This window comes from Carassius auratus, chromosome 10 (genome assembly GCF_003368295.1).
Source record: "Carassius auratus strain Wakin chromosome 10, ASM336829v1, whole genome shotgun sequence".
Lineage (NCBI taxonomy): Eukaryota > Metazoa > Chordata > Actinopteri > Cypriniformes > Cyprinidae > Carassius > Carassius auratus.
In genome coordinates this window covers 21,873,135-21,897,304 of record NC_039252.1, presented here as the reverse complement: position 1 = coordinate 21,897,304, position 24,170 = coordinate 21,873,135, and the positions used below count along the sequence as shown (strand labels likewise).

At 35.8% G+C, this 24,170-nt stretch overlaps 1 protein-coding gene across 4 annotated transcripts in view; it reads right to left on the bottom strand.

Annotated features, from left to right (window-relative positions):
- The window catches only part of LOC113110358 (unconventional myosin-XVIIIb-like), a 49,460-nt gene extending 26,075 nt beyond the window's left edge, over window positions 1–23,385 (bottom strand). For all 4 annotated transcript variants that reach the window (XR_003293122.1, XM_026274533.1, XM_026274534.1 and 1 more), the window contains exons 1-21: window positions 23,248–23,385; window positions 21,133–21,288; window positions 19,655–20,074; window positions 18,739–18,799; window positions 17,564–17,676; window positions 13,484–13,651; window positions 12,344–12,551; window positions 11,888–12,030; window positions 10,689–10,789; window positions 10,266–10,329; window positions 8,042–8,186; window positions 7,781–7,951; window positions 6,759–6,849; window positions 6,483–6,675; window positions 5,463–5,543; window positions 5,257–5,377; window positions 5,032–5,179; window positions 2,507–2,690; window positions 2,273–2,423; window positions 493–602; window positions 200–265 (exon numbers count right to left, since the gene is read on the bottom strand). Coding sequence is in view for 3 of the 4 variants with exons in the window: in XM_026274533.1 (XP_026130318.1) it covers window positions 200–265; window positions 493–602; window positions 2,273–2,423; window positions 2,507–2,690; window positions 5,032–5,179; window positions 5,257–5,377; window positions 5,463–5,543; window positions 6,483–6,675; window positions 6,759–6,849; window positions 7,781–7,951; window positions 8,042–8,186; window positions 10,266–10,329; window positions 10,689–10,789; window positions 11,888–12,030; window positions 12,344–12,551; window positions 13,484–13,651; window positions 17,564–17,676; window positions 18,739–18,799; window positions 19,655–20,074; window positions 21,133–21,288; window positions 23,248–23,286 (2,934 nt within the window). In the remaining variant the exon portion in view is untranslated. The remainder of the gene's footprint in view (window positions 1–199; window positions 266–492; window positions 603–2,272; window positions 2,424–2,506; window positions 2,691–5,031; window positions 5,180–5,256; window positions 5,378–5,462; window positions 5,544–6,482; window positions 6,676–6,758; window positions 6,850–7,780; window positions 7,952–8,041; window positions 8,187–10,265; window positions 10,330–10,688; window positions 10,790–11,887; window positions 12,031–12,343; window positions 12,552–13,483; window positions 13,652–17,563; window positions 17,677–18,738; window positions 18,800–19,654; window positions 20,075–21,132; window positions 21,289–23,247) is intronic.
- Between the last annotated feature and the right edge of the window lie 785 nt (window positions 23,386–24,170).

Below are 24,170 nucleotides of genomic sequence, written 5' to 3'. Positions count from 1 at the left end.
ACAGACAGACAGACAGACAGACAGATAGATAGATAGATAGATAGATAGATAGATAGATAGATAGATAGATAGATAGATAGATATACAGACAGACAGACAGACAGACAGACAGACAGACAGATAGATAGATAGATAGATAGATAGATAGATAGATAGACAGACAGACAGACAGACAGACAGACATGGATGACTGGCTCACCCTGCTTGCTCCTAAAACAATGCTTTTCTTGTCCAAATCCAGATCAATCAATAATTCCTCCACAGCCTGAAATAAAGGGATGCAAACACAACCAGACAGAGCTCAGGCCCACTTCTGGAACAGCAGCTCCCTGAATCAATGAGAGCTGTTCAAGCAAAACCTGGCTAATCAATAAACAAGTTAAGAAACAGGGAAATATATAACATCATCATTTGATATCATTAAAAATAAATGACATTTTAACAGAGGGTAATGAGGTGCGTGTGCGCATAGGTGATTCAGGACGTCCAGACCTTCCTCTCATCAGGGGTAATGAAGACAGAACCGTATCGCTTCATTATGGGAGCAGAGAGGGCCTGAAAACGACAGCGGAAATCACCCAGAGACATGTGCTCAGGGTAGCCTGCAACACAGACATAGAGACAGAGCTTGCTGTCTTTGAAAGGACATTTGGTAATTAACAATACAATATGGGACCTGATTTTGGGGTTTTACGAGGAGAACTGCTTTATATGTTCAGTATGTTTGAGATGTGGCACACAACCTGAGCAATCAATAATGACTTTACCACAAATGTTTAAAATCTCCAATCTTAAAGAAACATTTCACCCAAAACTGAAAATATACTTACCCTCAGGTCATCCAGGATTTGGATGGGTTTGTTTCTTTATCAGAACAGATTTGAAGAAATGTAGCATTACATCACTTGCTCACCAATGGATGGTCTGCAGTGAATGGGTGCCGTAAGAATGAGAGTCTGATAATAGCTGATAAAAACAACACAATAATCCAAAAGTAACCTGCACCAACCCAGTCCATCATTTAACATCTTGTGAAGAAAAAGCTCAGTTTTTTTAAGAATCAAATCCATCATTTACATGTTTTTCACTTTCACAAATTATAATGGATTCCATAAATGAAAATATTGCTTTCTTCAGTGAAAAGTAGTCTCATCTGAATCAGAAGGGAATTATGCACACATATGTGTTATTCCCAAAAGCATTTTAAAGTTAAATATGTCTTAATGATGAATTTGTTTGATACAAACATGCAGCTTTTCTCTTCACAAGACGCTAATTGATGGACTGGAGTGTTGTGGATTACTTGTGGATTATTGTGATGACTCTCATTCTGATGGCACCCATTCACTGCAGATGATTCATTAGGGCTTTTAACACTGCTTTACTTCCAGAACTAAATATACAGTATTTACGATACAGTAGGACGATTTTGCGCTACTTCCCAGTACCATTTAAAGGGTTGCATTCGCACCAACAGTGTGTACTAGAACGTACGTAACCAGTCGACAGCGATGTCATTTGTGCGCAGCGTTCAAAGAAGACCAATGTTAACAACAGGAGTGTGGAGGACGCTGTGATCGGAGCTGTGTTTTTATTGTGTCTAGCGGGTTTCACAATAATGAACATGGAATGTCGAAGTATACGTAAAGCGATTGAAAGAATGGAGAGAAGGACTAAGAATCTCTGATGACAACTGGCAGTGCTACATTTGCTACAAGTGCCTGCACTTCAGCATCTGTACACTTATTGCTGTTCATCATACTTGCGAAATAAATTGACACAATGTTTACAGTGTGTTTACACTGCGTTTTAAATCATGGCGGCTGAGGGCGTTTTTGAACGCGTCTGGCTAATCAATGTCTACTTACAATGTCACGGTTAGTACCAGTTGCACTAGTTAGACCCTGCTCTAGAGTAGGAGCTAATTTGGTTCTCAAAAAAAGCAGTCCAGTACTAAAATTGTATCTAGTTCCGGTGGTGTCAAAATGGCCAAAAGTGGGTAGCTTCACATTAGTTCTGGTACTATGGAAAGGTTTTGGTGGTGCGAAAGGCCGTGAGCAAGGGTTGGGAATTTCTCCAAATGTCTTCTGATGAAAAAACAAACTCATCTACATTTTGAAGGCCTGGGGGTAAGTAACTTCTCAGCAAATAAACAGATACAGAGATACTTGCAACTAATTGGCTTTAATGAAGTGCAACAGAAGTCATTAGAGTCCCATACATGATTAGAAACAAACATGAATGAGTGTGTGTGTGTGTGTGTGTGTGTGACCTGTTCTGTACAGCTGCAGCGCCGGCAGCAGGTGTGTGGAGTGCAGCTGTACACGCAGTGCTGGGACATCAAAGCCACAGCCATCTGTCTTCACACTCAAACACTGCAGGAAGACCGGCCGCGCTCGCCGAATCAGATTCACCAGAGCGTCCTGCTCAGAGAGAGAGTCACGGAAAGAGTCAAGAGGATTTTCAGACAAACGGCTTCTTAACGGCTGCCTCATTTGTTTCTCACCGCCTGCAGTTTGACAGCGATGCACTGTGAATGTCTCCTGAGGGCCGCCATCCCACTGCTCAGAGTCTTCCGCACCGTGCCACATCTCTCCAGAGAGCGCTGAGAGCCACCCTCCACGCCACCCAAACCCCGGCACAGAGGCGGCACGGACGCCCGCCCACTGAACAGGGCCTTCACCGCTCCACTGAGAAGAGGAACAAGAGGGAGAAGGGGAGAGAAGTAATTTAGAGAGTTATTAGCATGAACCCACATCCATTTGGCTTCATAATTCGGTTTGTTTTTAATTAGTTAGGAAGCATTTTCATGTGTTCATGTGTACTCCAGCGAGGTTTACAAATGGTATGAAAGCCATGTGGCATGTTTCGAACACATGAACTACAGCATTGATGATATAAGTCATTGGTATTAATAAAAAGTGAATTATCAATAAAAGTGGTGCCAATAAAACCATGTGGTGCCACGAAAAATAAATAAATAAAACACAGATATAGCATTTACAGACATAGCTTAAAAGCATAGAATAATGGCAATAATTAATTATATTAAACGAAAAAAATTAAAATAAATTTGAAACAATTAAATTAAATGATGACATTTTTTTTTCAAATTAACATTTATTCCTGTCCAGTTTAAAACTAGTATGAAAGAGCACTGGTGTGTTTTGTACACATAACATACTACAGTACCGATAACGTAAAAGTCATTAATCTTAATAAAATGTTGATTTGCTGTAACCTCTCTATTACTACAAAGCAATAAATGTGCCAAAGAAATAGTACATGGTGTCACTAGATATAGTTTAGAAAAAAAATCTAAATGCTTGTCATACAGTAAATATTTAAAATTTTATTTTCATCTTAATATTAATTTAGATTAAACAATTGAATGTCAAGTTAAATTCGTTTTAAAATATCTCTAGATATAGTTTGCAGAAAAAAAAGCTAAATGGTAGAATTTATAAATATGGTTGGTAATTTTTTTTATTGAATGTAAGTAATACAATGCAATGTCATGTTATTTCATTTAATCTCAATTTTCTAAAGACACTTTCTTACTAGAGCTTTTGCTCAAACAAAAATCTGAAAACTGAACTTTGCAAATTAAAATGTGAAAAAGTTAGTTATATATTAGTTATAAATATAGGCAGTAATAGATATTTTATTTAATTGTATAATTTTATTTAAAAAAAAACAATTTCATGTGCACTCCAGTGTGGTTTACAGCTGTTATGAAAGCAATCTCGAATGGTTTGTACACACAAACTACAACAGAATTAATGTTGTATGCTGCATTTCTACAGAGGAACTGTTTTTAGTGAGCAGCTTGAATTCTTTTCATCGCTTGCTATGCATTTTTAGTCAAACTGAAAAAGAACAAAAAAGGAAAGCAAACAAACACTTTTTTCTAAAATTTGTCGACACTAGCCCTCACAATGATGCCGTCTGTATTCACACTTGTCTTTATTGTGGGACGTACGCATCATCAGCATGAATACAGATGTTTATCCCTGTTGCTAGGTTACAGTTCAGAAGAACAAGACACCAGTTTCTCTGTGTTTTTGAATCTGATTTATCACCAAAACTGAGCACACACAGCACTTGCTCTTGTCTGCTGGAGACGTAGTGCAAAAGATGCTTTCCAAGAGCAGTTTATTCAGTGACAAGCAGCTATGAGAAATGCATTATACTATATTAAGTGAGATGTGGAAGAATGCAAAAAAGATAATTCTGTGTCATAATTGTCCCTTCTGTGGTTAAGGATGGACTGTTGTCATACTAATTTACATAAACCCCAAAAAAAAAAATATTACCTAAAAAAATATTTCATTTTCTGAAATGAAACATATTATAAACTTATATAAATATTTTCTAATATATATTTTATTACATATATTGGTTCACATGAACCAAACATATTCAATATTTTAATATAATTAATATTTTAATAATACTCATGAAAAATGTAAAATTATCAACTTTCAGAAATACCTTTTAACATTTTATTTACATTTTGCATGATTAAATATTCAGGATTTTGCTTGATGAGCGCTTGAATGCAAGCACTTTTAGAAGTCAACCATACAGCACTGATGAAAAAATAAAATAAAAAAATAAAATAAAAATAAAAACTTTTTTAACATTTATTTTAATTTGCAAGATCCAATATTAAGAATTTTATTTTAATTTTAAACAAAAAACAAAACCTGCACAAAATAAAAATCTAATAATCACCTATCTTTATAACATCTTACATGCATTTCCTTATGTTTTACTACCATTTTGGTATTTGTTTTATCAATTATTTATAAATATCATACCTGCTATTTTTATTGGCACCTTTATATAAAACTGGATATTAATGAATATTTTAATATTATTATGAATATTTTATTAATACTAATGAATAGTAAATCATTAATAACTTTCCAAATAACTTTAACAATTTATTTTACATTTAATCGGCAAAGTTCAATTTTCAGAATATTATCTGTGGAAAATCGTCAGTGATCATCTGCAGTCTCTTACATTGAGGAGTTCTGCAGGAGGGAGCTGGCGTTAAGGACAGACGGGTTGTTCTGGACCTGACCGAACCAGCCTGAGAGATCATAGCGGACCGGATCTGAACCCATCAGGTGAGCGATCTCACACTGCAGAGGCTGCTCGCACTGGCGCACTGAGGAGCAAGCAAGCACGAAAGATGAAACATCTCACAAAACATGAAAGCAGCAGGCCAGGATAGGACTGGAGTACCTGTGCCACTGAAGAACTGACACACTCTTTCCAGAACTGTGCTCTCGGTGGAGCCCGGAGTGACCATCTCTTCATCCAGAACCCACAGGAGACCTCGAGAGTCGCCTTCTGGTCCTCGAACCTGAGAATGCACACAGACACTCGCTGTGAAACTTCCTGCGTGACTGACGAGTGTAAGAAGGGTGCTGAGGATCGGTGAGTGATACCTGCACTCCAGGCTGGTCCACAGCACACACCACCTCTGACGGACTCGTCTCCGGAGCTGTGAAATCCACAGCTACTCCCTCCTGTGAAAATCACCACCAAAGTTAATAATGACCTGAAATTCAAAATGTCTTTCTTCTCAACTCCCCATTATTGTATCAAATAAACAGGCCAAAAAGATGCACTAAAAAGTTTTTAGATATAGTTGAGCAAGCAACAAAATGACAGTAAAACATGCAGAAAAAAAGAGATCTAAATTGGCAAATATATATATGGATTTATTACATGAATAAATCAAACGTGTTTAAAATTAAATGAAATTAATCACATTCAATATTTTATAATAATTTATAATAAATATTATCAATATTTGTTTGAGGATGTGAATAATACTGCCAAAAAATTATATTTGGTGCCATAAAAAATAATTTTTAGATGTATTTATTTTTGACTAAATAGAAAAATGGCAATAAAACATACAGAAATAAAAGTAATAGAGTAAGTATGGACAGGAATGTCATTTTATCTAGTATTTATTTAATTCAATTCAATTAAATCAGCAAGGTTCATATTCAACGTTTCTTCAAGTTGTCAATGACCAAAAAACTATTTTTTGGAGTCAAAAATATTAATTATGTGGTGCCATAAAAAACATCGAGTTCATTATGGTCTAACACACAGAAATAGAAGTTATAAATATATAGGAATGACACTTTATATATATATATATATATATATATATATATATATATATATATATATATATATATATATATATTATTAAATTAATAATAATTATTATTTTAGGTTGTTATATAACATTTTTACATAGTTTATTGACCAAATAAACAACATATCAGTAAAACATACAGAAATTATAACTATTAATATAAATGTTCTTTTGTTTTATACATCACTTAATATATTACTTTTTAAACAAAATTCAATTCAACTTAAATTAAATCAGCAAGGTTCATATTCAAAAGTAATATTTTTTGAGTGGTTGGGGGCGGTGTGTGTACCTGTGTGTATCTCTCCAGCGTGTGTGTGAACGTGTGGCTGAAGTAGTGCTCCAGCAGTCTCTCCTGTAAGTAGTTGTGACAGAGCTCAGAGAAGCCGGCGGCCCGCTCGTCACCGCTGTGTCTGGGGTTCCTCAGGCCCGGTGTGTCCACCACGATCACAGAGGCCAGCGTCAGCTGCTGAGAGTGCAGCGCTCTGGAGAGAGAACCAGAGGAACAGTGGGAAACACTGCTAGATCACTCAGGACAGATAGAAGTGTCACTGAACAGTGTGTTTACCTGTTGATGAGAGACACAATAGAGGTGAAGAGCTCCTCATACAGACCAGCTGCCATCCCTTCCACACACTGAGCAGCACTCAGTCTGGGACCTGCAGCACACACACACACACACACACACACACACACACACACACACACACACACACAGGACATCCTTAATTAAATAGAGCTTGTTTATGCTAAATTCTTAATAATTACAATGTTTTTAAAATAAGTTTCTTCTGCTGACCAGGGCTGTGTTTATTTGATCAAAATATAATAAAAACTGTAATTGTTTTTACAATTTAAAATCCATCTTTTTCTATTTGAATATATTTTAAAATGTCATTTTTTCCTGTGATGCAAAGCTGAATTTTCAGCATCATTCCTCCAGTCTTCAGTGTGACATGATCCTGCAGAAATCATTCTAATATATGGATCTGCTACTCAAGAATTTATTTTTATTTTTATCAATGTTGAAAATATTTTTGTGGAATCGGTGATACTTTACCAACTAAGAAAGATTAAAAAAAGGAAAGAAAAGAAAAATAGAATGAATACTTTTATTCAGCAGCGTAGCATTAATTTGATCAAAAGTCACAGTAAAGACATTTTTGTAACAAAGATTTATTTAAATAAATGCTGTTCTTTTGTACTTTTATTCATTGAAGAATGCTGAAAAAATGTATCACATTTCCACAAAAATGTTAAGCAGCAACAAGCAACAAATACAAAAAAACCCTGAAAACATTTCTTAATAGAAGTCTATGATCTTATTAGATTTATTGGTTCTAACTTGGTTTTAATATGTGGCTTTCAGAAATAATTGTTTCTTAACTGATCACCATTCTGTGGTCAAATATCTTTTTATAATGATGCTAAACTGCTTAATAGCCTCAGTCCTCATTAACTGAATAATAAAAACTTCATACGAACAATATTTAATTCATTTGGTAAATATCCAAATACTAATAATAGCTCCTCTCTGAGATCTTCTCAGATTCTGGAGGGTTTTAATAGAATGCGTTGTGTATTTCTGACCGTCCTCTGGTTCCTCTGCGGCGCGGCGCTCTCTGACGCCCCCGGTGGCTCTCTGCAGTATCTGCCTCAGGTGGTGTTTGAAGACGGCAGTGTGGAGCTCCTCTCCCTCACATCCCAAGATGGCGCTGGCTGTCTGCGCGCTGTCAAAACTCATAAACTGCTTACGGCCCACTGAAGCCATGCAAGAACAGAAAAACAGAGAGTGAAGACTCACCTAATACTTTTCGCTTGACAAAATACAGCCGTTAAGTCCTGATTTACCCTTGCATGTTCCTGCGACGCCGAGATGGTAGATTCCTGCCAAGACATGCCAAATGGCCTTCTGCTCATCCGAGGAGAATCCTAAAGTGTTCATGGCGGCCAGTAGCTTCCCAAAACCTACTGAAGCTCTCTGCTTTTCATCCACCTGAAGAGAAGGATGAAAAGCCAACTTCATTAAAACATATTTAAGAAAAGTTAAGGTCAGAACAAGACACTGCAAGACAGACAGACAGAGTCTTGGTGCTCATTTAGGAAAAACAGGTTCAAGTCCAGTCTATGGAAAGAGTACAAAAAAATTCTGCTCAAGTAAAAGTACCATTACATTAATGCAATTTTACTTGAGTACAAGCAAAAGTACCACTCTAAAAATGTACTCAGGTAAAAAGTAGCTCATTTAAAATGTACTCAGGGTAAAAATTACTTAACATTTTAACAGTGGGAGTGAGGCAAAACAAGACATAAAATGTTTAAATTAAAATTATAAGAAATTAATTACTAAGAAAAAATCAATGTATACTTTAAATGTGAAATTAAAATGGCCAGTATGTGTCAGAAAGTCACTGTTAATAAGTGAATTACTGCGATTGAACCGAATCATTTAAACAGTTGATTCATTCAGGAACTAAACACTGTCATGCACAAAACTGGGCTTTGGTGGCTGTGTTTGGAATTCTTTTTTGCTGTAGAAATAGAGCAGAAACAGGCAATATGGTGTCTAAAATGCAATTCTCTTAATTAAATTGTTTACTGAACTGCTATAAAATTCTATATGTAATCATGCTGATTTTTGGAGGAAAAAACTGCATTCATCAAGTGATACTGATTTACTATATTCAATTATAAAAATATACACATTTTCTGCCCATATCTTCAATTTTGTGATAATTCTAAACGCATTTTACCAGACTGAATCACACAGTGAAAGAACGCACGTCATTCAAACAACAATTTATGATATTATCGCAGACGATATATAGCAATACACTCTGCATCACTGTCTTTTTGGCTCATTTGTGCAAAACCTCTTGCTAAAATGTCAAAGCTTCATTTTAACCACCCATGTAACGAAGCAATTATTTAGCTTACCTCTACATGCTTGCGAAAGGTTAATGTCTTGTCGTGATTTTATAAGCTGCTAGTTTGGTCTCCCTAGGTATAGCGCTTTTCACTTTTTCACAGTTTAAAGCTTCAGTATCTTAATGTCTTAAGTCCCATTTAGCAGATTAGAGCTGGCTGATAATATACTTTACATTTTGCAAAAATATAAACAATCAAGAAGTTGAGATTAGCTTTATTGTATATATCGGTTTATGTTAGTATACTGTATGTATGTGGATAAAATTGGATGTCGATCCAACTCTTCATACATTGTTGGGCAGTAATGTAAACAATAAAAATGTTTAGTTTAATTAAAAACATAAATTTAATAATACTAATAAAGGTAACTTTTTTATATATAGCACCTTTAAAAGTAACTTAGAAATTTAATTTACATTTCATTTAAATTGGTTAACATTTAATTCTATAATTTATTTGAAACTGAGTTACTTAAGTCATTTGTGGATTAATGCGTATTAGAGATGCGAACCGTTTAAAACGATTCAGTTCGATTTGGTGAACTGAATGAATCGTTTGCAAACCGGATATCCAGACTGCTTTGATTTGAACTCTCTCTCATAACAGACACGGAAGAGAAGACAATGCTGAATAAAGTCGTCGTTTTTGCTATTTTTGGACCAAAATTTATTTTCGATGCTTCAAAAAATTCTAACTGACCCTCTGATGTCACATGGACTACTTTGATGATGTTTTTCTTACCTTTCTGGACATGGACAGTAGACCGTACACACAGTTTCAATGGAGGGACTGAGAGCTCTCGGACTAAATCTAAAATATCTTAAACAGTATTCCGAAGATAAAAGGAGGTCTTACATGTTTGGAACAGCATAAGGTTGAGTTATTAATAACATAATTTTCATTTTTGGGCGAATTAACCCTTTAATGTAATTAATTTAGCTAGTTTTAACTAGTTAGTTTTTTTCTCTGTGTTGGATTGAATTGTAGGTAGATGTGGAGATAAGAGGATCAGGAAATGTTGCAAGCTAGACATAAATGTTTGTTTCCCACATGTGCACCAAATCTCGACATTTCAGAGCAGATGCACTTATGTTTAAACATTATTTTTTTTCCCTTATGTTTTTTCTTTTTTTTAAACAGTTCATACCTTGGTTGGGCATGAAATTCCAAATGAGTTGTGTTCCTTTAACTGGTGCAGCTGAAGTTCAGACCTGTGATTAGAAAACAAGACTTAAATTTAAACAGGAAATGACATCCGACAAGATCCTGCCCCCCCAAGCTCTCTGGAGCTTTTGTTTTAAGGCAAAGCTATGAAAAGAGCAGGCCTTCTGCCAAAGCAGCGTTCGCTAAAGACCCTGTGCGTGCCTCTAAGAGGAAACCGCATCCAAAAACAAACCCCTAACAATAGGGTGAATGAGCTGGGGTTTAATGATGGGTAACTGTGTCTATCTAATAACACTGCACTCAGGCTTGTAAGGGACAGAAGTCAGGAAACCAGAAAGAGGCTTCACAATACAAGAAGCAAATGCTACTGAGTGTGACCGCAGAGATCTCCAGGGACCCAACTGACCTCATGTCTGTGCTGAGGCCTGCGAGCATCTGGGAGAAAACCAGGAAGTTACTCTCTCCCTCCGGCCTCTGACACACCCTCCACTTCTCCAGCAGCATAGTCTGAAACAGAGAGAGGAAACATTAGTGAGAACAGATGGACTAGACAGACAAATGGATAGATACTCGGACAGACAGAAAGACAGGCAGATGTAAGAGCAGATGAATCCATGTTTAAACAGACAGACAGATATGTGTGCATTTTGAATTTAGTTTAGGGTTTTTTTTTAATGTCCAAATTGTTTTTATTCATGTACATTTTTATTTCATTTTTCATTATTTTAGTACATCATGTTAAACTAAATGAAAAGATAGATAGATAGATAGATAGATAGATAGATAGATAGAAAGAAAGAAATATAAAAACATACATTTTACCATAACGACTATACAATGTCAGTACTCCGTATTAATTCAAATAGCTTATAATATGACTGCTGCTTTTTTCCTGTGCACTTTGACACTGGTCTGTGCTTGACTGTAGTCGCGTCTGTCTGCTAAATATTGAGTTTATTTAACACTGTAATTCATTGGAATTGTTTGAACTAGAGTCACTACTCACCTCAATGTTGGTCTAAAGGCTTATTACTTAATAAAGTAAGAAAACACAGTAACTTAAGTGACTGCAAACAGCCGAGAAAGAAAACACGTGTAACAGTATATTGGATCCGGGCAGGTCTTAAAGTGACAGCAGTCTAATATTCCTGCTGTCTGTTATACACGTTCCTCAAACAACAAAAGAGAGAAAACCTCTCGCTGATCTTTGACTAAATCACTTGTGGCAGTGTTTTTATACATTTGATTACTTCACACAATGTATGCATCATTTCGTTTTTTTTTTGTCCTATTGATTGCAATTAGTTTCTTACTCTTTTTTTTAAATTGCTGACTGTTTACTTGTCTTCAGTGAGCTTGAGTTTCTTTAAGAATTATGAAATTTATACAGTATCAACAATTTGACATCACAAAAGACCTAATTTAAAGCAAAAATATCTATATCGTGATATCGTTACTGACAAATAAAATTGCTCATATCGTGATAAGATTTTGATTACATCGCCCACATCTAACTAACAAACAAACAAAAAGACAGACAGACGGATAGATAGAGACAGATGTATGAGCAGATGGACAGACAGACAGATGGACAGACTGGAGCACCTGCAGATGGGCGGCAGCAGCGAGTCCGGCGTGGTTGAAGTCCAGTGAGAGCACCATAGCGAATCGAGTCGAGGCCTCGCTGTGAGACGAGCTCACACACCCGAACGAGCGCAGCACTGTAAACACTGCCTGGAGCCGCTCTACTGCAGTTACACACACAAATCATGTCTCACAACCTGTGACAGGGGACAAACACCACTAAACAGCCTCTAAACTGCTGCTATAGCGTTTCACCTATCACTGACATCAGCAGAAACAGATTCACACAGATTCAGTGGCGCGAAACACGTCACACTGTGAGAGGAAGACGCTCTTGTAATTACAGGATAGAAGCCTGTAACCATCAGAGGCTCCAATGAGCAGATTCAACCAGTGAGGCCAAGTTCACGTTCAAGAGCTGTTGTTTTCTGTCGTTCTATAGGTTTGGGTTACAGACACGGAAGTGGATGCACTCACAGGTAAGGCTTCCTCCCGCTGTTCCCGCTTGTTTCAGCAACTCCTGGGAAAATGACTGACAGGAAGTGGTCTTCCCTGTGCCACTGCGGCCCAAAGCCACCAGCGTCTGGTCTCTCCGCTGTCCCACCATGGACACGTACACCCACCTCACCAGAGCCTGCAGCGGGCCAGGAGCCTCCCAGGACTCCCAGCGTCTGCTCCGAAGCCCCTGAAGCAAAATGCATGTCACACCCTCACAAAAAAAAGTTCTGTTGGGGAATCAAAGTCTTCATCTTGAAATAGCATTCTGAGTAGTGCTGTCAAACAATTAATCACGATTAATCGCATCCGAAATAAAAGTAATTGTTTACATAATATATGTTTGTGTACTGTGTACATTTATTATGTTTATATAAGTAAGCACATATGCACGTATATATTTCAGAAAAAATTTGTTTATATATAAAATATATTTATATATTTTAATTTATATATTTAATTTAATTTAATTTCTAGCGATTAATTGTTTCTGAGTAATAAAGTCTTTTTTTATGTTACATACATACACGCCTCAATAAAAATAAATAAATATAGCCTATCACTGATATTTATAAATAAATAAAAATATGTATATACAGTATGTATAAATTACATTAAAATTTGATGTAGAACGCTACCTCAATAGAAATTCAGCAACTGAACTGAATTTAAAATACATATATTAATAATTTTTTATTAAATAAAGTTGATTAAATAAATAAAGAAAAAAGTAATGAAAATAAATGTATATATAACAATAGCCTACAACTGATATTAAAAAATACACAATATAACCTTTATATTTTAACAATGCACAATATATTCTATAAATAATATAATATTTCATAATTCATGTACAATGACTGTTAAAAATACCTCAATAAACAAATACCTTGGTAGAAATTCAGCAACTGAACTGAATTATAAAAGGCATTCTCAATTCTCAATTTCTTAATAGTCCAAAACCAAGTATTATGACCAGAAAACACAGAAATGCAATGGTACTTTTTCTATTTAATAAGCAAATTAATTTACAACTAATGTGCTGTATGTAACTACTGTAACTAATGTCCCGTGATCATACAGGTCTCACGGATGGGTTTGTAAATACACTGCTCTTACCTTCCCTGGCGAGGACAGCGGAGGCCACAGAGCCAGTAGATTGGGCCCAGCGTGAGTCAGTGGTAGATGTCCTTTAGCTCGACTGGTCAGAGTGTGAAGGACGCTCGACTCGTTCACACTCACCAGGTCGCTCAAGTCCTCACACAGGTCCAGCTCAGGTGGGTTCAGCTGAACACAGCCACCAACAAAACTCAACACTGGTCACGCACATCAGGATGACTTAAAAGCAGAGATGTATAAAGTACTAGAGAACCATACTTGAGTAAAAGTACAAGTGCTCTATCAAAAAAGTGACTTGAGTAGAAGTAGAAGTGCTCTTTAAGCACCACACTTAAGTAGAAGTACTAAAGTATTCAACATTTTTTGTACTTAAGTATTGCAAGTAGTCTATTTTAAAATTTACTACTCAAGTACTGAAAGTAAAAGTAGAAGTATTGTGTTATGTAGCTATTAAAGAAAGTAGTCAAAAGTTTGAACATATTGTTTTTACTATTTCAAATGATTAACCTAAAGGACAATCACAATTCCTTTGACTGTAACTTCTTGTAAACAAAAAACATTTACTAGGGTTAGTTAGCCCAATTTGCAAAATGATGTCATTAATAACTTACCCTCATGTTGTTTCAAACCCGTAAGACATCGGAGGGTCATTTAGAATTTTTTGAAGCATCGAAAATACATTTTGGTCCAAAAATAGCAAAAACTAGACTTTATTCAGCATTGTCTTCTCTTCCGTGTCTGTTGTAAGACAGTTTAAAACAAAGCAGTTTGTGATATCTGGTTCGCGAACGAATCATTCGATGTAACCGGATCTTTTTGAAACAGTCCACCAAATCGAACTGAATCGTTTTAAACAGTTCGCGTCTCCAATACGCATTAATCCACAGATGAATTAAGCTGTTACCTTGTTTAATGTGTCTGACACTCCCTCTGAGTTAAAACAAACCAATATCCCGGAGTAATTCATTGACTCAAACAGTACACTGACTCAGGCCGTCGCCAGAACAAACCAAATGGGGGGGCATTTAATTTTCATAGGGGGGCACACTTTTTTTAAATGATCTGAGACAGACCATAACATAAACCCATATTAGGCTATAACTAAAATAGACCACAATAATCTTGTTTTGTTCAATTATTCAAATAAAATACTTCACCGTTTGATCTCAACGTCTCTGTTTATTGTCTCTTAACATTTCCAAAACCGCCAAAAATTTATTCTGAGATCGCATGCAACGCGCAGCTCAGCTGCGCAAAGGAACTGCGTATAAACAATACAATACTGTATGCTTAACTAAATGAATTGCATGATTTATATATACATATACATATACTTACACACAAACTGCATATTGTAATTTGAATTAATAAAACTACTAACACAAAAATAACATATTGAAAGGTCTGCTGCTGGAGACTTGCCATTGGCTGTTGTATTTGAATAATTAATGAGGTAGGTCTTTGCAAGGTTTGGGTGCTGTTTTGGGATGTTTTAACAGTCATTTATGAATATAATTATATTTAAAATTATGTTCTGTGTAATAATGCGTTGAATAATGAATCTTCTGAATCATTTCTGAAGGTAATGTGTTATGAATTTCTACTGTTACCGTTGTAGTGATTACTGTTCATGTGAGTCAAGTTCTGCTGAAACAAAGATATCAGAGCAATGATCCAAATCAATAACGTTCACTATTAAACGTCTAACTGCGCGTTCACACTGGCGGCGTCGGGACTCGGGAGCGTGAAAAATCGCCCTTGCTGTTCTGTTCATGACGCTGCAGAAAAATTCGTGAGCGCTCAGCTGCTCTGACGTAGTCACATAGACCGAATTCTTATTTTGTATTAAAAGTGGCCGCAAAGCGAACAGACTTGTTGATCTTATGCAGACTAACCACAAGGAGGTTAACGTTAAAAGATGATCTCATTAAATGTTGTTGTGGACGAAATATTAAGATCCTTTACTTAAAATGAACGATCTCAGACACCTTGGTCCACGTATAACTTGTAATTATTTTTTTATGTCCCTGTACGCAAACAGGGACACATCATAGATTCCTGCAAACGCGAAACAGCAAAAATCAACCTGTCCTCTATTTTGCTTGGGAACTAATGTGATCGGAGCTGCGTCCTCTGGAATCCTCTCAAGCGGTTGACTTTTACGTTCCGATTGATTGCTGCCCAACCGCGTCATAGCTCATTACCATAAAGTTGCCTTGATTTAAACTCTGCTCGACGCTCTCAAAGGCCAAGTCGCGCCTCGCTGCTCCTCGCCGCTGGTTTACCTTGAAAATGAATGACTTCCGGCCACTTTGACGCTCTCGACGCCGGCGGTGTGAATACACAGTAATGCAATTTTGGTTAATTGTTCTGTGCGTTACGTTTAGGGGGGCACTAAAAGTCATTTGGGGGGGCACTGCCCCCCAATGCCCCCCCTTGACGACGGGCCTGCACTGACTGAACTGATGTGAAGAGAGAACTGAATATGAACACCGAGCCGAGCCAGATAATGACTCGTTCACGAGTCAAGAACCGTTTCTGTCCGATTCGTGAACTGATGAGCTGATGATACTGCGCATGTGTGATTTAGCGTGAAGCAAACCGACACACAGAGCGTCTGGAACCGAACCGATTCTTTTGGTGATTGATTCTGAACTGATTCTGTGTTAATGTTATGAGCCCATGTGCAGTCAACGCCAATGACGCCATTGCATCGAGCGCAAAAGAATCGGTGAACTGTTTTCTTCAACTGGTTTATTGAATCGAACTGTCAGAAAGAACTAACGTTACTGGTGATCCGAAAACCGATGCAACCGGTTCTTGACTAGTGAACGAGTCATTATCTGGCTCGGCTCATTGTTCATTTCTCTCTTCACAGCAGTTCAGTCAGCACGAGCAGTCTCGCTTGATTCGCTCAATGATGTGCCAGCTTCATCAAACCTGCCATCTACAGTTCTGGCAGTGGTTTGTAATGGAATGATTCGTAACATTATTATAATTGTAACGAGTAACGATGCAGCACATAAAAAAAATATCGGAGTAAAAGTATTAAACTCAGCGAAAATATGTACCGAAGTAAAAGTGGAAGTAGGAGAAAAAAATAATACTCTAGTAAAGTACAGATACCGCCTTTTAGTACTTAAGTACAGTAGTGAAGTAGTTCTACTTCGTTACTATACATCTCTGCTTAAAAGTACACACATCCATGTGTATCGATCAAATACAGCGTTTATGTCATCCACTGCAACTCCATTTGGAACTCCTAGTTTTAGACATTGTTACTTTTGATATTAACAAAGTCTCATCTTTCAGATTCGGTTCATTTCAATATGAAATTCAACCGTCAATAAAACAGCTTGTAAACAAAGTGTTATATAGCATTACATTACCCTCAGGAAAGTCATTCATTGTCAACAGCTCGTTAGTTCACTAAAGAGATAGATTCTAGAGAAGAGCATTTCACTAAATATATGCACTACATTAGTCTATATATTCATTATATTCCACTTAACCTGTTAGTGATGCCTTAATTATTTAATACAGATCTTTAAGTAAATATGTCTTAAAGTTTAGAATTAGATTTAAGGTCCTTGCACACCGAGTCTGTAATTTTCATATCCATTTTTGTTTCATATTCATCATCCTTTCCTATCTAAATGCTTGCTATGGAGGTGAAAACGCATACAATCAAACCTGATCCCAATAGTTTTAAGACGGATGAAAGTTTCACAAATGCGATTGACACAACACGAGGTCGTATTTATTTTCTAACGTGCAAAAATGTGTGCAATGACATTTAGACAATGTAAAAACAGCTTCATGTGCAATTTACATGTTTGCATACTTTTTTTTGAGTGTTTATTATTATATCTAAAATAGCGATTGAATTTAATACTTCGGGATCTGTTTTTCATTGTAATTGTTTTATAGTAATATGCAGATTAATAGGGCTTGCAGATAAATGAAAAAAAAGGAATTTGATGTCTTTTTCTGTACTGAACCATTATGTCAAAACTGAGGTATGTACCGAACCATCATGTTTGTGTACTATTATACCCCTACTAGCGTTAAATAGTTCACCTTTTCAATCTCATACTGGGAGACGTCATGGACGGATCCATCAGAGTCCAGTCGAACCCTCACCCTGCCATCAGGGAGCTCCGGTGTGCCTTCGTCCGGCTTTAGCTGAGTGGCTAATGAGACAAATCAGAGGCCAGGCAGGTCAAAGGTCACTGTAAAACTCAATGTTAATCCAATATTTTGTGTACAAGTTTGTGACATCTTAAAAGCAGCATCATCAAACATAGTGCAACAACTCATATGAATTATTTTATTGCTGCTTTTGTTCTTTTTAGAGCCTGACAGATTTTGGTTCATGAGGACACTGCAGTTCTGTGTGTTTGTACTGTATGCAGTAATCTTCGAATCTTGTTACATGGCAGCCTCGGCGCGTAGATTTAGCGAGTCTATGAGCTTGATAAGATAAGAACACTAAACCCATTCATCACTAAACTGAAGCATTGTAACAGCTAACAGCACCATAGATCCGATCAGCACAAAGATTAGCCTCTGAGCCATTTACGATCTTTTCATGCAAAGAGAATCTTGCACCAGAAAAGATTTATTTTAAGCAATATGAAGTTAAAATACGGGAGCAAGAGCTGACACTGAAAGCAGTGTGGTGGCTTTTACATAGTATGAAAACAGTGACTTCTGGGATAGAACCAAAAATAATAATAAGGCCACATGTTAATAGCATCCTCTAAAGCAGCACGCTAATAATAACCTGTAACTCAACACCACAGGAGAGCTGGTCTAGTGTTCAGACATGTTTTCAGGAATGATAAACCAGTTCAACAACTACCAAAAAAATACCAAACAATGTGTCCTTAACTACGGAGCCCCGCACATGACATGCAAGAAAAAATAAATAAATCGTGTGCATGATTTACTAATTCGTTCCTTGAATGTACTAAAACGTGCACACAATTACTATTGCGTTCCCTCGATTTACTATTGTGAATTAGTAAATCGTACGCACAATTTATAAATCGAGTGAACGAAATAGTAAATTGAGGGAACGCAAAAGTAATCCTGTGCACGTTTTAGTACATTGAGGGAACGAATTGGTAAATCGTACAAACGATTTAGCCTACAATTTTTTTCCTGCATGTCATGTTCGGGGCTCCATACTTAACAGATTTTCTCTTAAATGTCAAGTGGACGCTCAAGCACGGGTGTAAGAGGTGACTAACCGAGTGTATAACCGTCTTTGTGAGCATACCACACTTTGCCAGCTTCATACCACACATCCTTCTGCAGAGAGAAAGAGAAAGAGAAAACAGCTTTCTACAATCCAGTGTTTTATTAACTAAAATTTAAAAAACTAAAACATTTTGAACAAAGGGGACATCTTTATAAAATCTGAAATAAACAAGTTTGAGTACTAAAATTACTAAATATAAAATGGAAATAAATTGAAGCTATACTATTAAAAATATTTATAATAAATCAAAGCTAAAAAAAAATTTATAGATACTTGAAACGTAATATATATATATATATATATATATATATATATATATATATATATATATATATATATATATATATATATATATATACATGCATACATACATCATTGGTACATTCCTGCCAATAGTTAATGTGGTTAAATGTACAAAAAATAAAAATAAATCAATAAAAAAGTTACAGCAATAATAAAATATTGTTAAAGTGAGCACCAGCAATCTCACAGTATAGTATAACCCCCATTGCTGCTGAAAAAAACTTGCATCTCTGAGTAATAAATAAAAAGGTGAGAAAGTTTCAACTAAGAAAAAACAAAAAAAAAAAAACACTGTGAAATATTAAGTCACATTGTGAAACAAAGTCACAATTACGTGAAAGTCTCAGTTGGTTTCAGTTATAAGTCAATTGTATTAAACTTGTTATTTAATTATTTAAAAATTACAAGATACCAGAAAGCAACATTAAGAATGTCACAAAATGTTTTTAGCTTTACAAAAACCTGAAAGCTTAGAGAAAACTATGGTCAGAAATGTTCAAAAATTTGACAAAAACAGTCACTTTTGGTGATGGTGAAGATGCTAGAGACATGTAAAGCATCACGCTAATATAGCAGTGATGTGTTTGTGATGGTCTACCTACCACTGGAACCTGGGGCTTCTCTCTTATGGGGGTTACAGTGATCTGGCCCTCAGGCTCTTGCCTCGGCTCTTTCACTTCCTGTTTCAGGGGTTTCACTTCCTGTTGCACCTTTACTTCTTTCTTCACCTCTTTTTCCAGCAGTGGTGCTGGAGTTTTCTCTCTCTCTGTCCTGGGGCTAGGCGTCTGCTCCTGCCGGCTGACCTCTGGAGTGGTAGTCTCTGAGCCGGTTTTTGGATTTTTTGGGTCGGGTGACATTATCCTCCTGGGGGAGGACGTTTTCTTCTCTGTCAATGCGGTGTGGCGGCCACGTTCCCCGTTCACCAGCTGCTCCGCTCGAAGCGCCATCTCTGCTTCCAGTATCGGTGGAGTTTGGTCAGGAAGTAAGAAGTTCTGGACCAGGTTGTCGCTGAGTTTCCTGGGCTGTGAGGGGCATTAAAACACAAGCAGCTTGATTCAAGTCATCTTCAGTTCAAAACAAGCCCTCACATGCTGCTAAAGCCAACTAAAACCAGCTCATAATGCTCATTCATAAATCAAGTCAGTGAAGAAACTTCTTAGAAAAAGCTTGGTTCCCAACTGCAATAATTGAAAAGTTTGCAAATATTTTCTTAAGAACAACTTTTTTTTTTAAGAAAGAAGTTAAGACATTTCTTAACTCATAAATGCCATTTTTGAAAACACTGATATTTTAAGAACTTTTTTTCTTGAGGAAGATGTTAAGACATATCTTTAGATTAAACAATTTCATGACAATATTCTTGAAAATTTTTAAAAGTTATTTTTTTGCCTTAAGGAAAAAGGTAAGATGTTTCTTAATATCAATTCTAATAATTCTGATTCTTGGAATTATTACAAAAAATTTAAGAACATTGTCTATTCTTAAGAAGTTAAGACATTTCTTGAGATGTATATAATACAAATATACCAAGTTCATAACAATGTTCTTAAGCATAATTATTGAAATTTTCGAATATTTTAATAAGATCTTATTTTTCTTAGGAAAAAAAGTTACATTTGTATAGCAACATTCTTCGAAACAGTTAAAAAAAAAAAAAATCTTTAGAGCATCTTTGTAGTGTACTATAGATTTTTTCTTATAATCATTTATTTCTGTATGTGTTATGTTGTATTGCTTAAAAATTGAAAATAATAAAGTAATTAAACATCTTAGTTTTGGGGATTTAAGACAATGTGGAGGTTATCTGAACCTAGAGGTTATTTACCTCAGCTTTTCAGGAATTCACACATTCCAAGAACATTCTTTTCAGGAATTTAAATTATTCCTAAGTTCTGTCTTTTGAACATTTAAATAAAGTTTTGGGGATTTTAAACATTCTTAAAGTTAGACAGCAGTTTTAAAGAATGTTATCCTGAAGAATATGTTGTCTGGCATCTGGTAAATCATCCTGGAAGATGGAAGCACCCGCTTCAGTGTTAAATAAGCTACTTTTCCAGCAGGTTTTCCATCAGAATCTCACCATCTTCTCCTCCTTGAGCTCTGGCTCTTTGTGGCGCGTCTCTTTCTCGGTCTCTCTCACCAGCTGTTTGAGGAATCCTCCCGGGACGGCGGAGAGAGGAGGAGGCGGTGTAGCGGTGGTGGTGGCGGCGGCTGGAGGCTTCTTCTCCTCCTTGATCTGAAGACAGATGAGGAATACAGGAGCTCCAGTCATGAACTCCACACACACGAACAAACAACTCACACAATCACATGAAACATTTTTAGAAGGAAACTACAGGCTACGACAAATTATTGTGAAATTATAACCTTACTTTCCCAATATTAGCATGACTATATAGCGTGAATCTTCTACCAAAACACAGCTAGTTGTACCAAACCATGGTAAATGTTTATGAGGGTGAACTCTAACCATAATATTTTTAGTAAGTGCCCCATATACACGCTGAATGTTTCCACTGATGCCCTTGCCACTCTATTAGCAGCACTTGCAGTGATATTAAACACATGTGAGCAGGCCAGCAGAGCTGAAACTCTAGATACAGTCTACAATAACTGCACTTCATGACCGAGAGCATTCAGTCCGCAATACCAGCTAGCTTAAACTGCCTATGAAACTTGTGTGCTGTTATATGTGACCCTGGACCACAAGGAGCACGGGTATATTTGTAGCAGCAGCCAACAATACATTGTACGGGTCAATATTATATATATAATAATCAATATTATATAAATAATAATAATTATGCCAAAAAATCATGTTCCATGAAGAAACTTTGTAAATTTCCTTCTATAAATTTATCAAAAGTACATTTTTGATTAGTAATATGCATTGCTAAGGACTTCATTTGGACAACTTTAAAGGTTTTTTTTCTTAATATTTAGATTTTTTTTTTTTTTTTTTTTTTGCACCCTCAGATTCCAGATATTCAAATAGTTTCATCTTGGCCAAATATTGTCCTAACAAACCATACATCAATGCAATTTCAAAAAACAAAAACAAAAAAAAGTGACCCTTATGACTGGGTTTGTGGTCCAAGATCACATATAGTTAAGTGCAGATGGCAGCTGGAAACAATTGGACGAGTCATTTATTTGGCTTAGTTTAGCACCCCATGACAGATTCAGGTCGAGTTAAAACCCTTGATTTACAGAATAACGGCACCCATGCTAAGACTCTTGTCATGCTAATGCACAACAGGCAGTGGAGCACCATAGAGAGCAAAAACTAAAAATGTTTGTATACACACACACACACACATATACACACACATATATATATATATATATATATACACAAGCTATACATTAACCTTTAGTAAATTTACCAAGACAAATTCCTCGTATATATGTATACATACAGTACTTGGCAATAAACGTGACTCTTCTATCAAGCTTTAGTGAGTATAAACACACACACACACACACACACACACTACAAACTTTAGTTTGAAAAAGTATTTTATGATTGTAAAGTCTTTTTCTTGTCACTTTAATACATTTTCCATTTGAAGATTTCAAAATTAAAATATTTTAAATAAGAACTTATATATATATATATATATATATATATATATATATATATATATATATATATATATATATATATATATATATATATATATATATTATAATGTATCTAGCATACATTCTTCATATACTTTGTCCAAATAAAACTACCAGCTACCAAATGAAAATGAAGAAAATGCTAGCAAACAAACATGATGGCCTGACTTGGGTCATAGGAAATGTATTAATAAATTGCTAATTGATCTTTGCAGGTAATCTCAGGAACTTCATGTGCTTTAATTATAGCCTAGGACAAGAGAAGCAACATTTGATACTATTGTTGTTAGGTTTGATGATGCAGTTATAATTTAATTCTTTCCTCTTTTACAGAAGCTGTATTTGTACGTCTAATACCTGCAACAGGAGGGTTACAGAGACTTGAAGAGACGCAGGCAGTCTTTGACTTTCATATTAAAGATAATTTCAGTGTGTGGTCTGTGTGAGACTGATGCCAGACTACAAGCATCTCAGAAAGAGCAGTAATTAAACGGTGGACTGGTGCTGGTTAATAAACGGCAAGTCAAGCAGCAGTCGGGTTAGTTGAGCTGAGCTCCAGGCCTGCACCTCCCTTCTGTTCCCAGAGTTTTAAGCGTGAGGAGAGAGCCATGGCTGGACGAGGGGTGAAAGGTCGGCCGGAGAGATCACAGCCAGGTGTGATGTGAGCGAAGACACAGAGTGGAGCAAAGGATGGAAACAGTGACACTGTGGACCTGCAGATGGAGAGAGAGAGAGAGAGACACAAAATTATCATAATATACTGGGATGAATCTCATGGAGAAATGGGTCTCTGGGTCATTTTTATACAAATAAAGTGAGTAAGTAATATTAAACACCGTAAAATATATATAAATAATAATTAATAATAATAATAATATATTCCATCATCCTGCATGCAAACTAAAAAAAAAAAAAAAAAAAAGAACAACAAAAAAAAAAAAGTACTTGGTATGAAAATGTATAGCTTTAACATTTACTAACTGCCGGTTGTGAAATGTATTCTTTTCCCAGTATTACTATAAATATTCTAGAAAAATACTCAGTTACGACAGGTGATTATATATTTTAATATTATAAATATTTTATAAAATATTATTACCATTTTATGATATTGTAATTTTGTATAAACATTCAAACAATTAATATAATTCTATATATGCAATCTTATATAAATATATAGTAAATATAATCAATAATACCTTACTTATACATATATAGCCTACTTACTAATTATATGTAGTTATAGTTTTATATATAAAACATTTCAATATATAATTAAACAACTAAAATGAATTCTTAATTATAAATATAAAAAAATATAATCATATATACAACTATATAAAAATGTTTTTTGCATACTCAAATTGTCAAGTGATTCAGTCTAAATAAATGCGGTTTCTTAAAATCCAGAATTTGTGTGTGAAATCTGAGCAAACTGGTGAGACAGACATTAGCAGATACAGGATTCATTATGCAAATTATTCGACACATAAA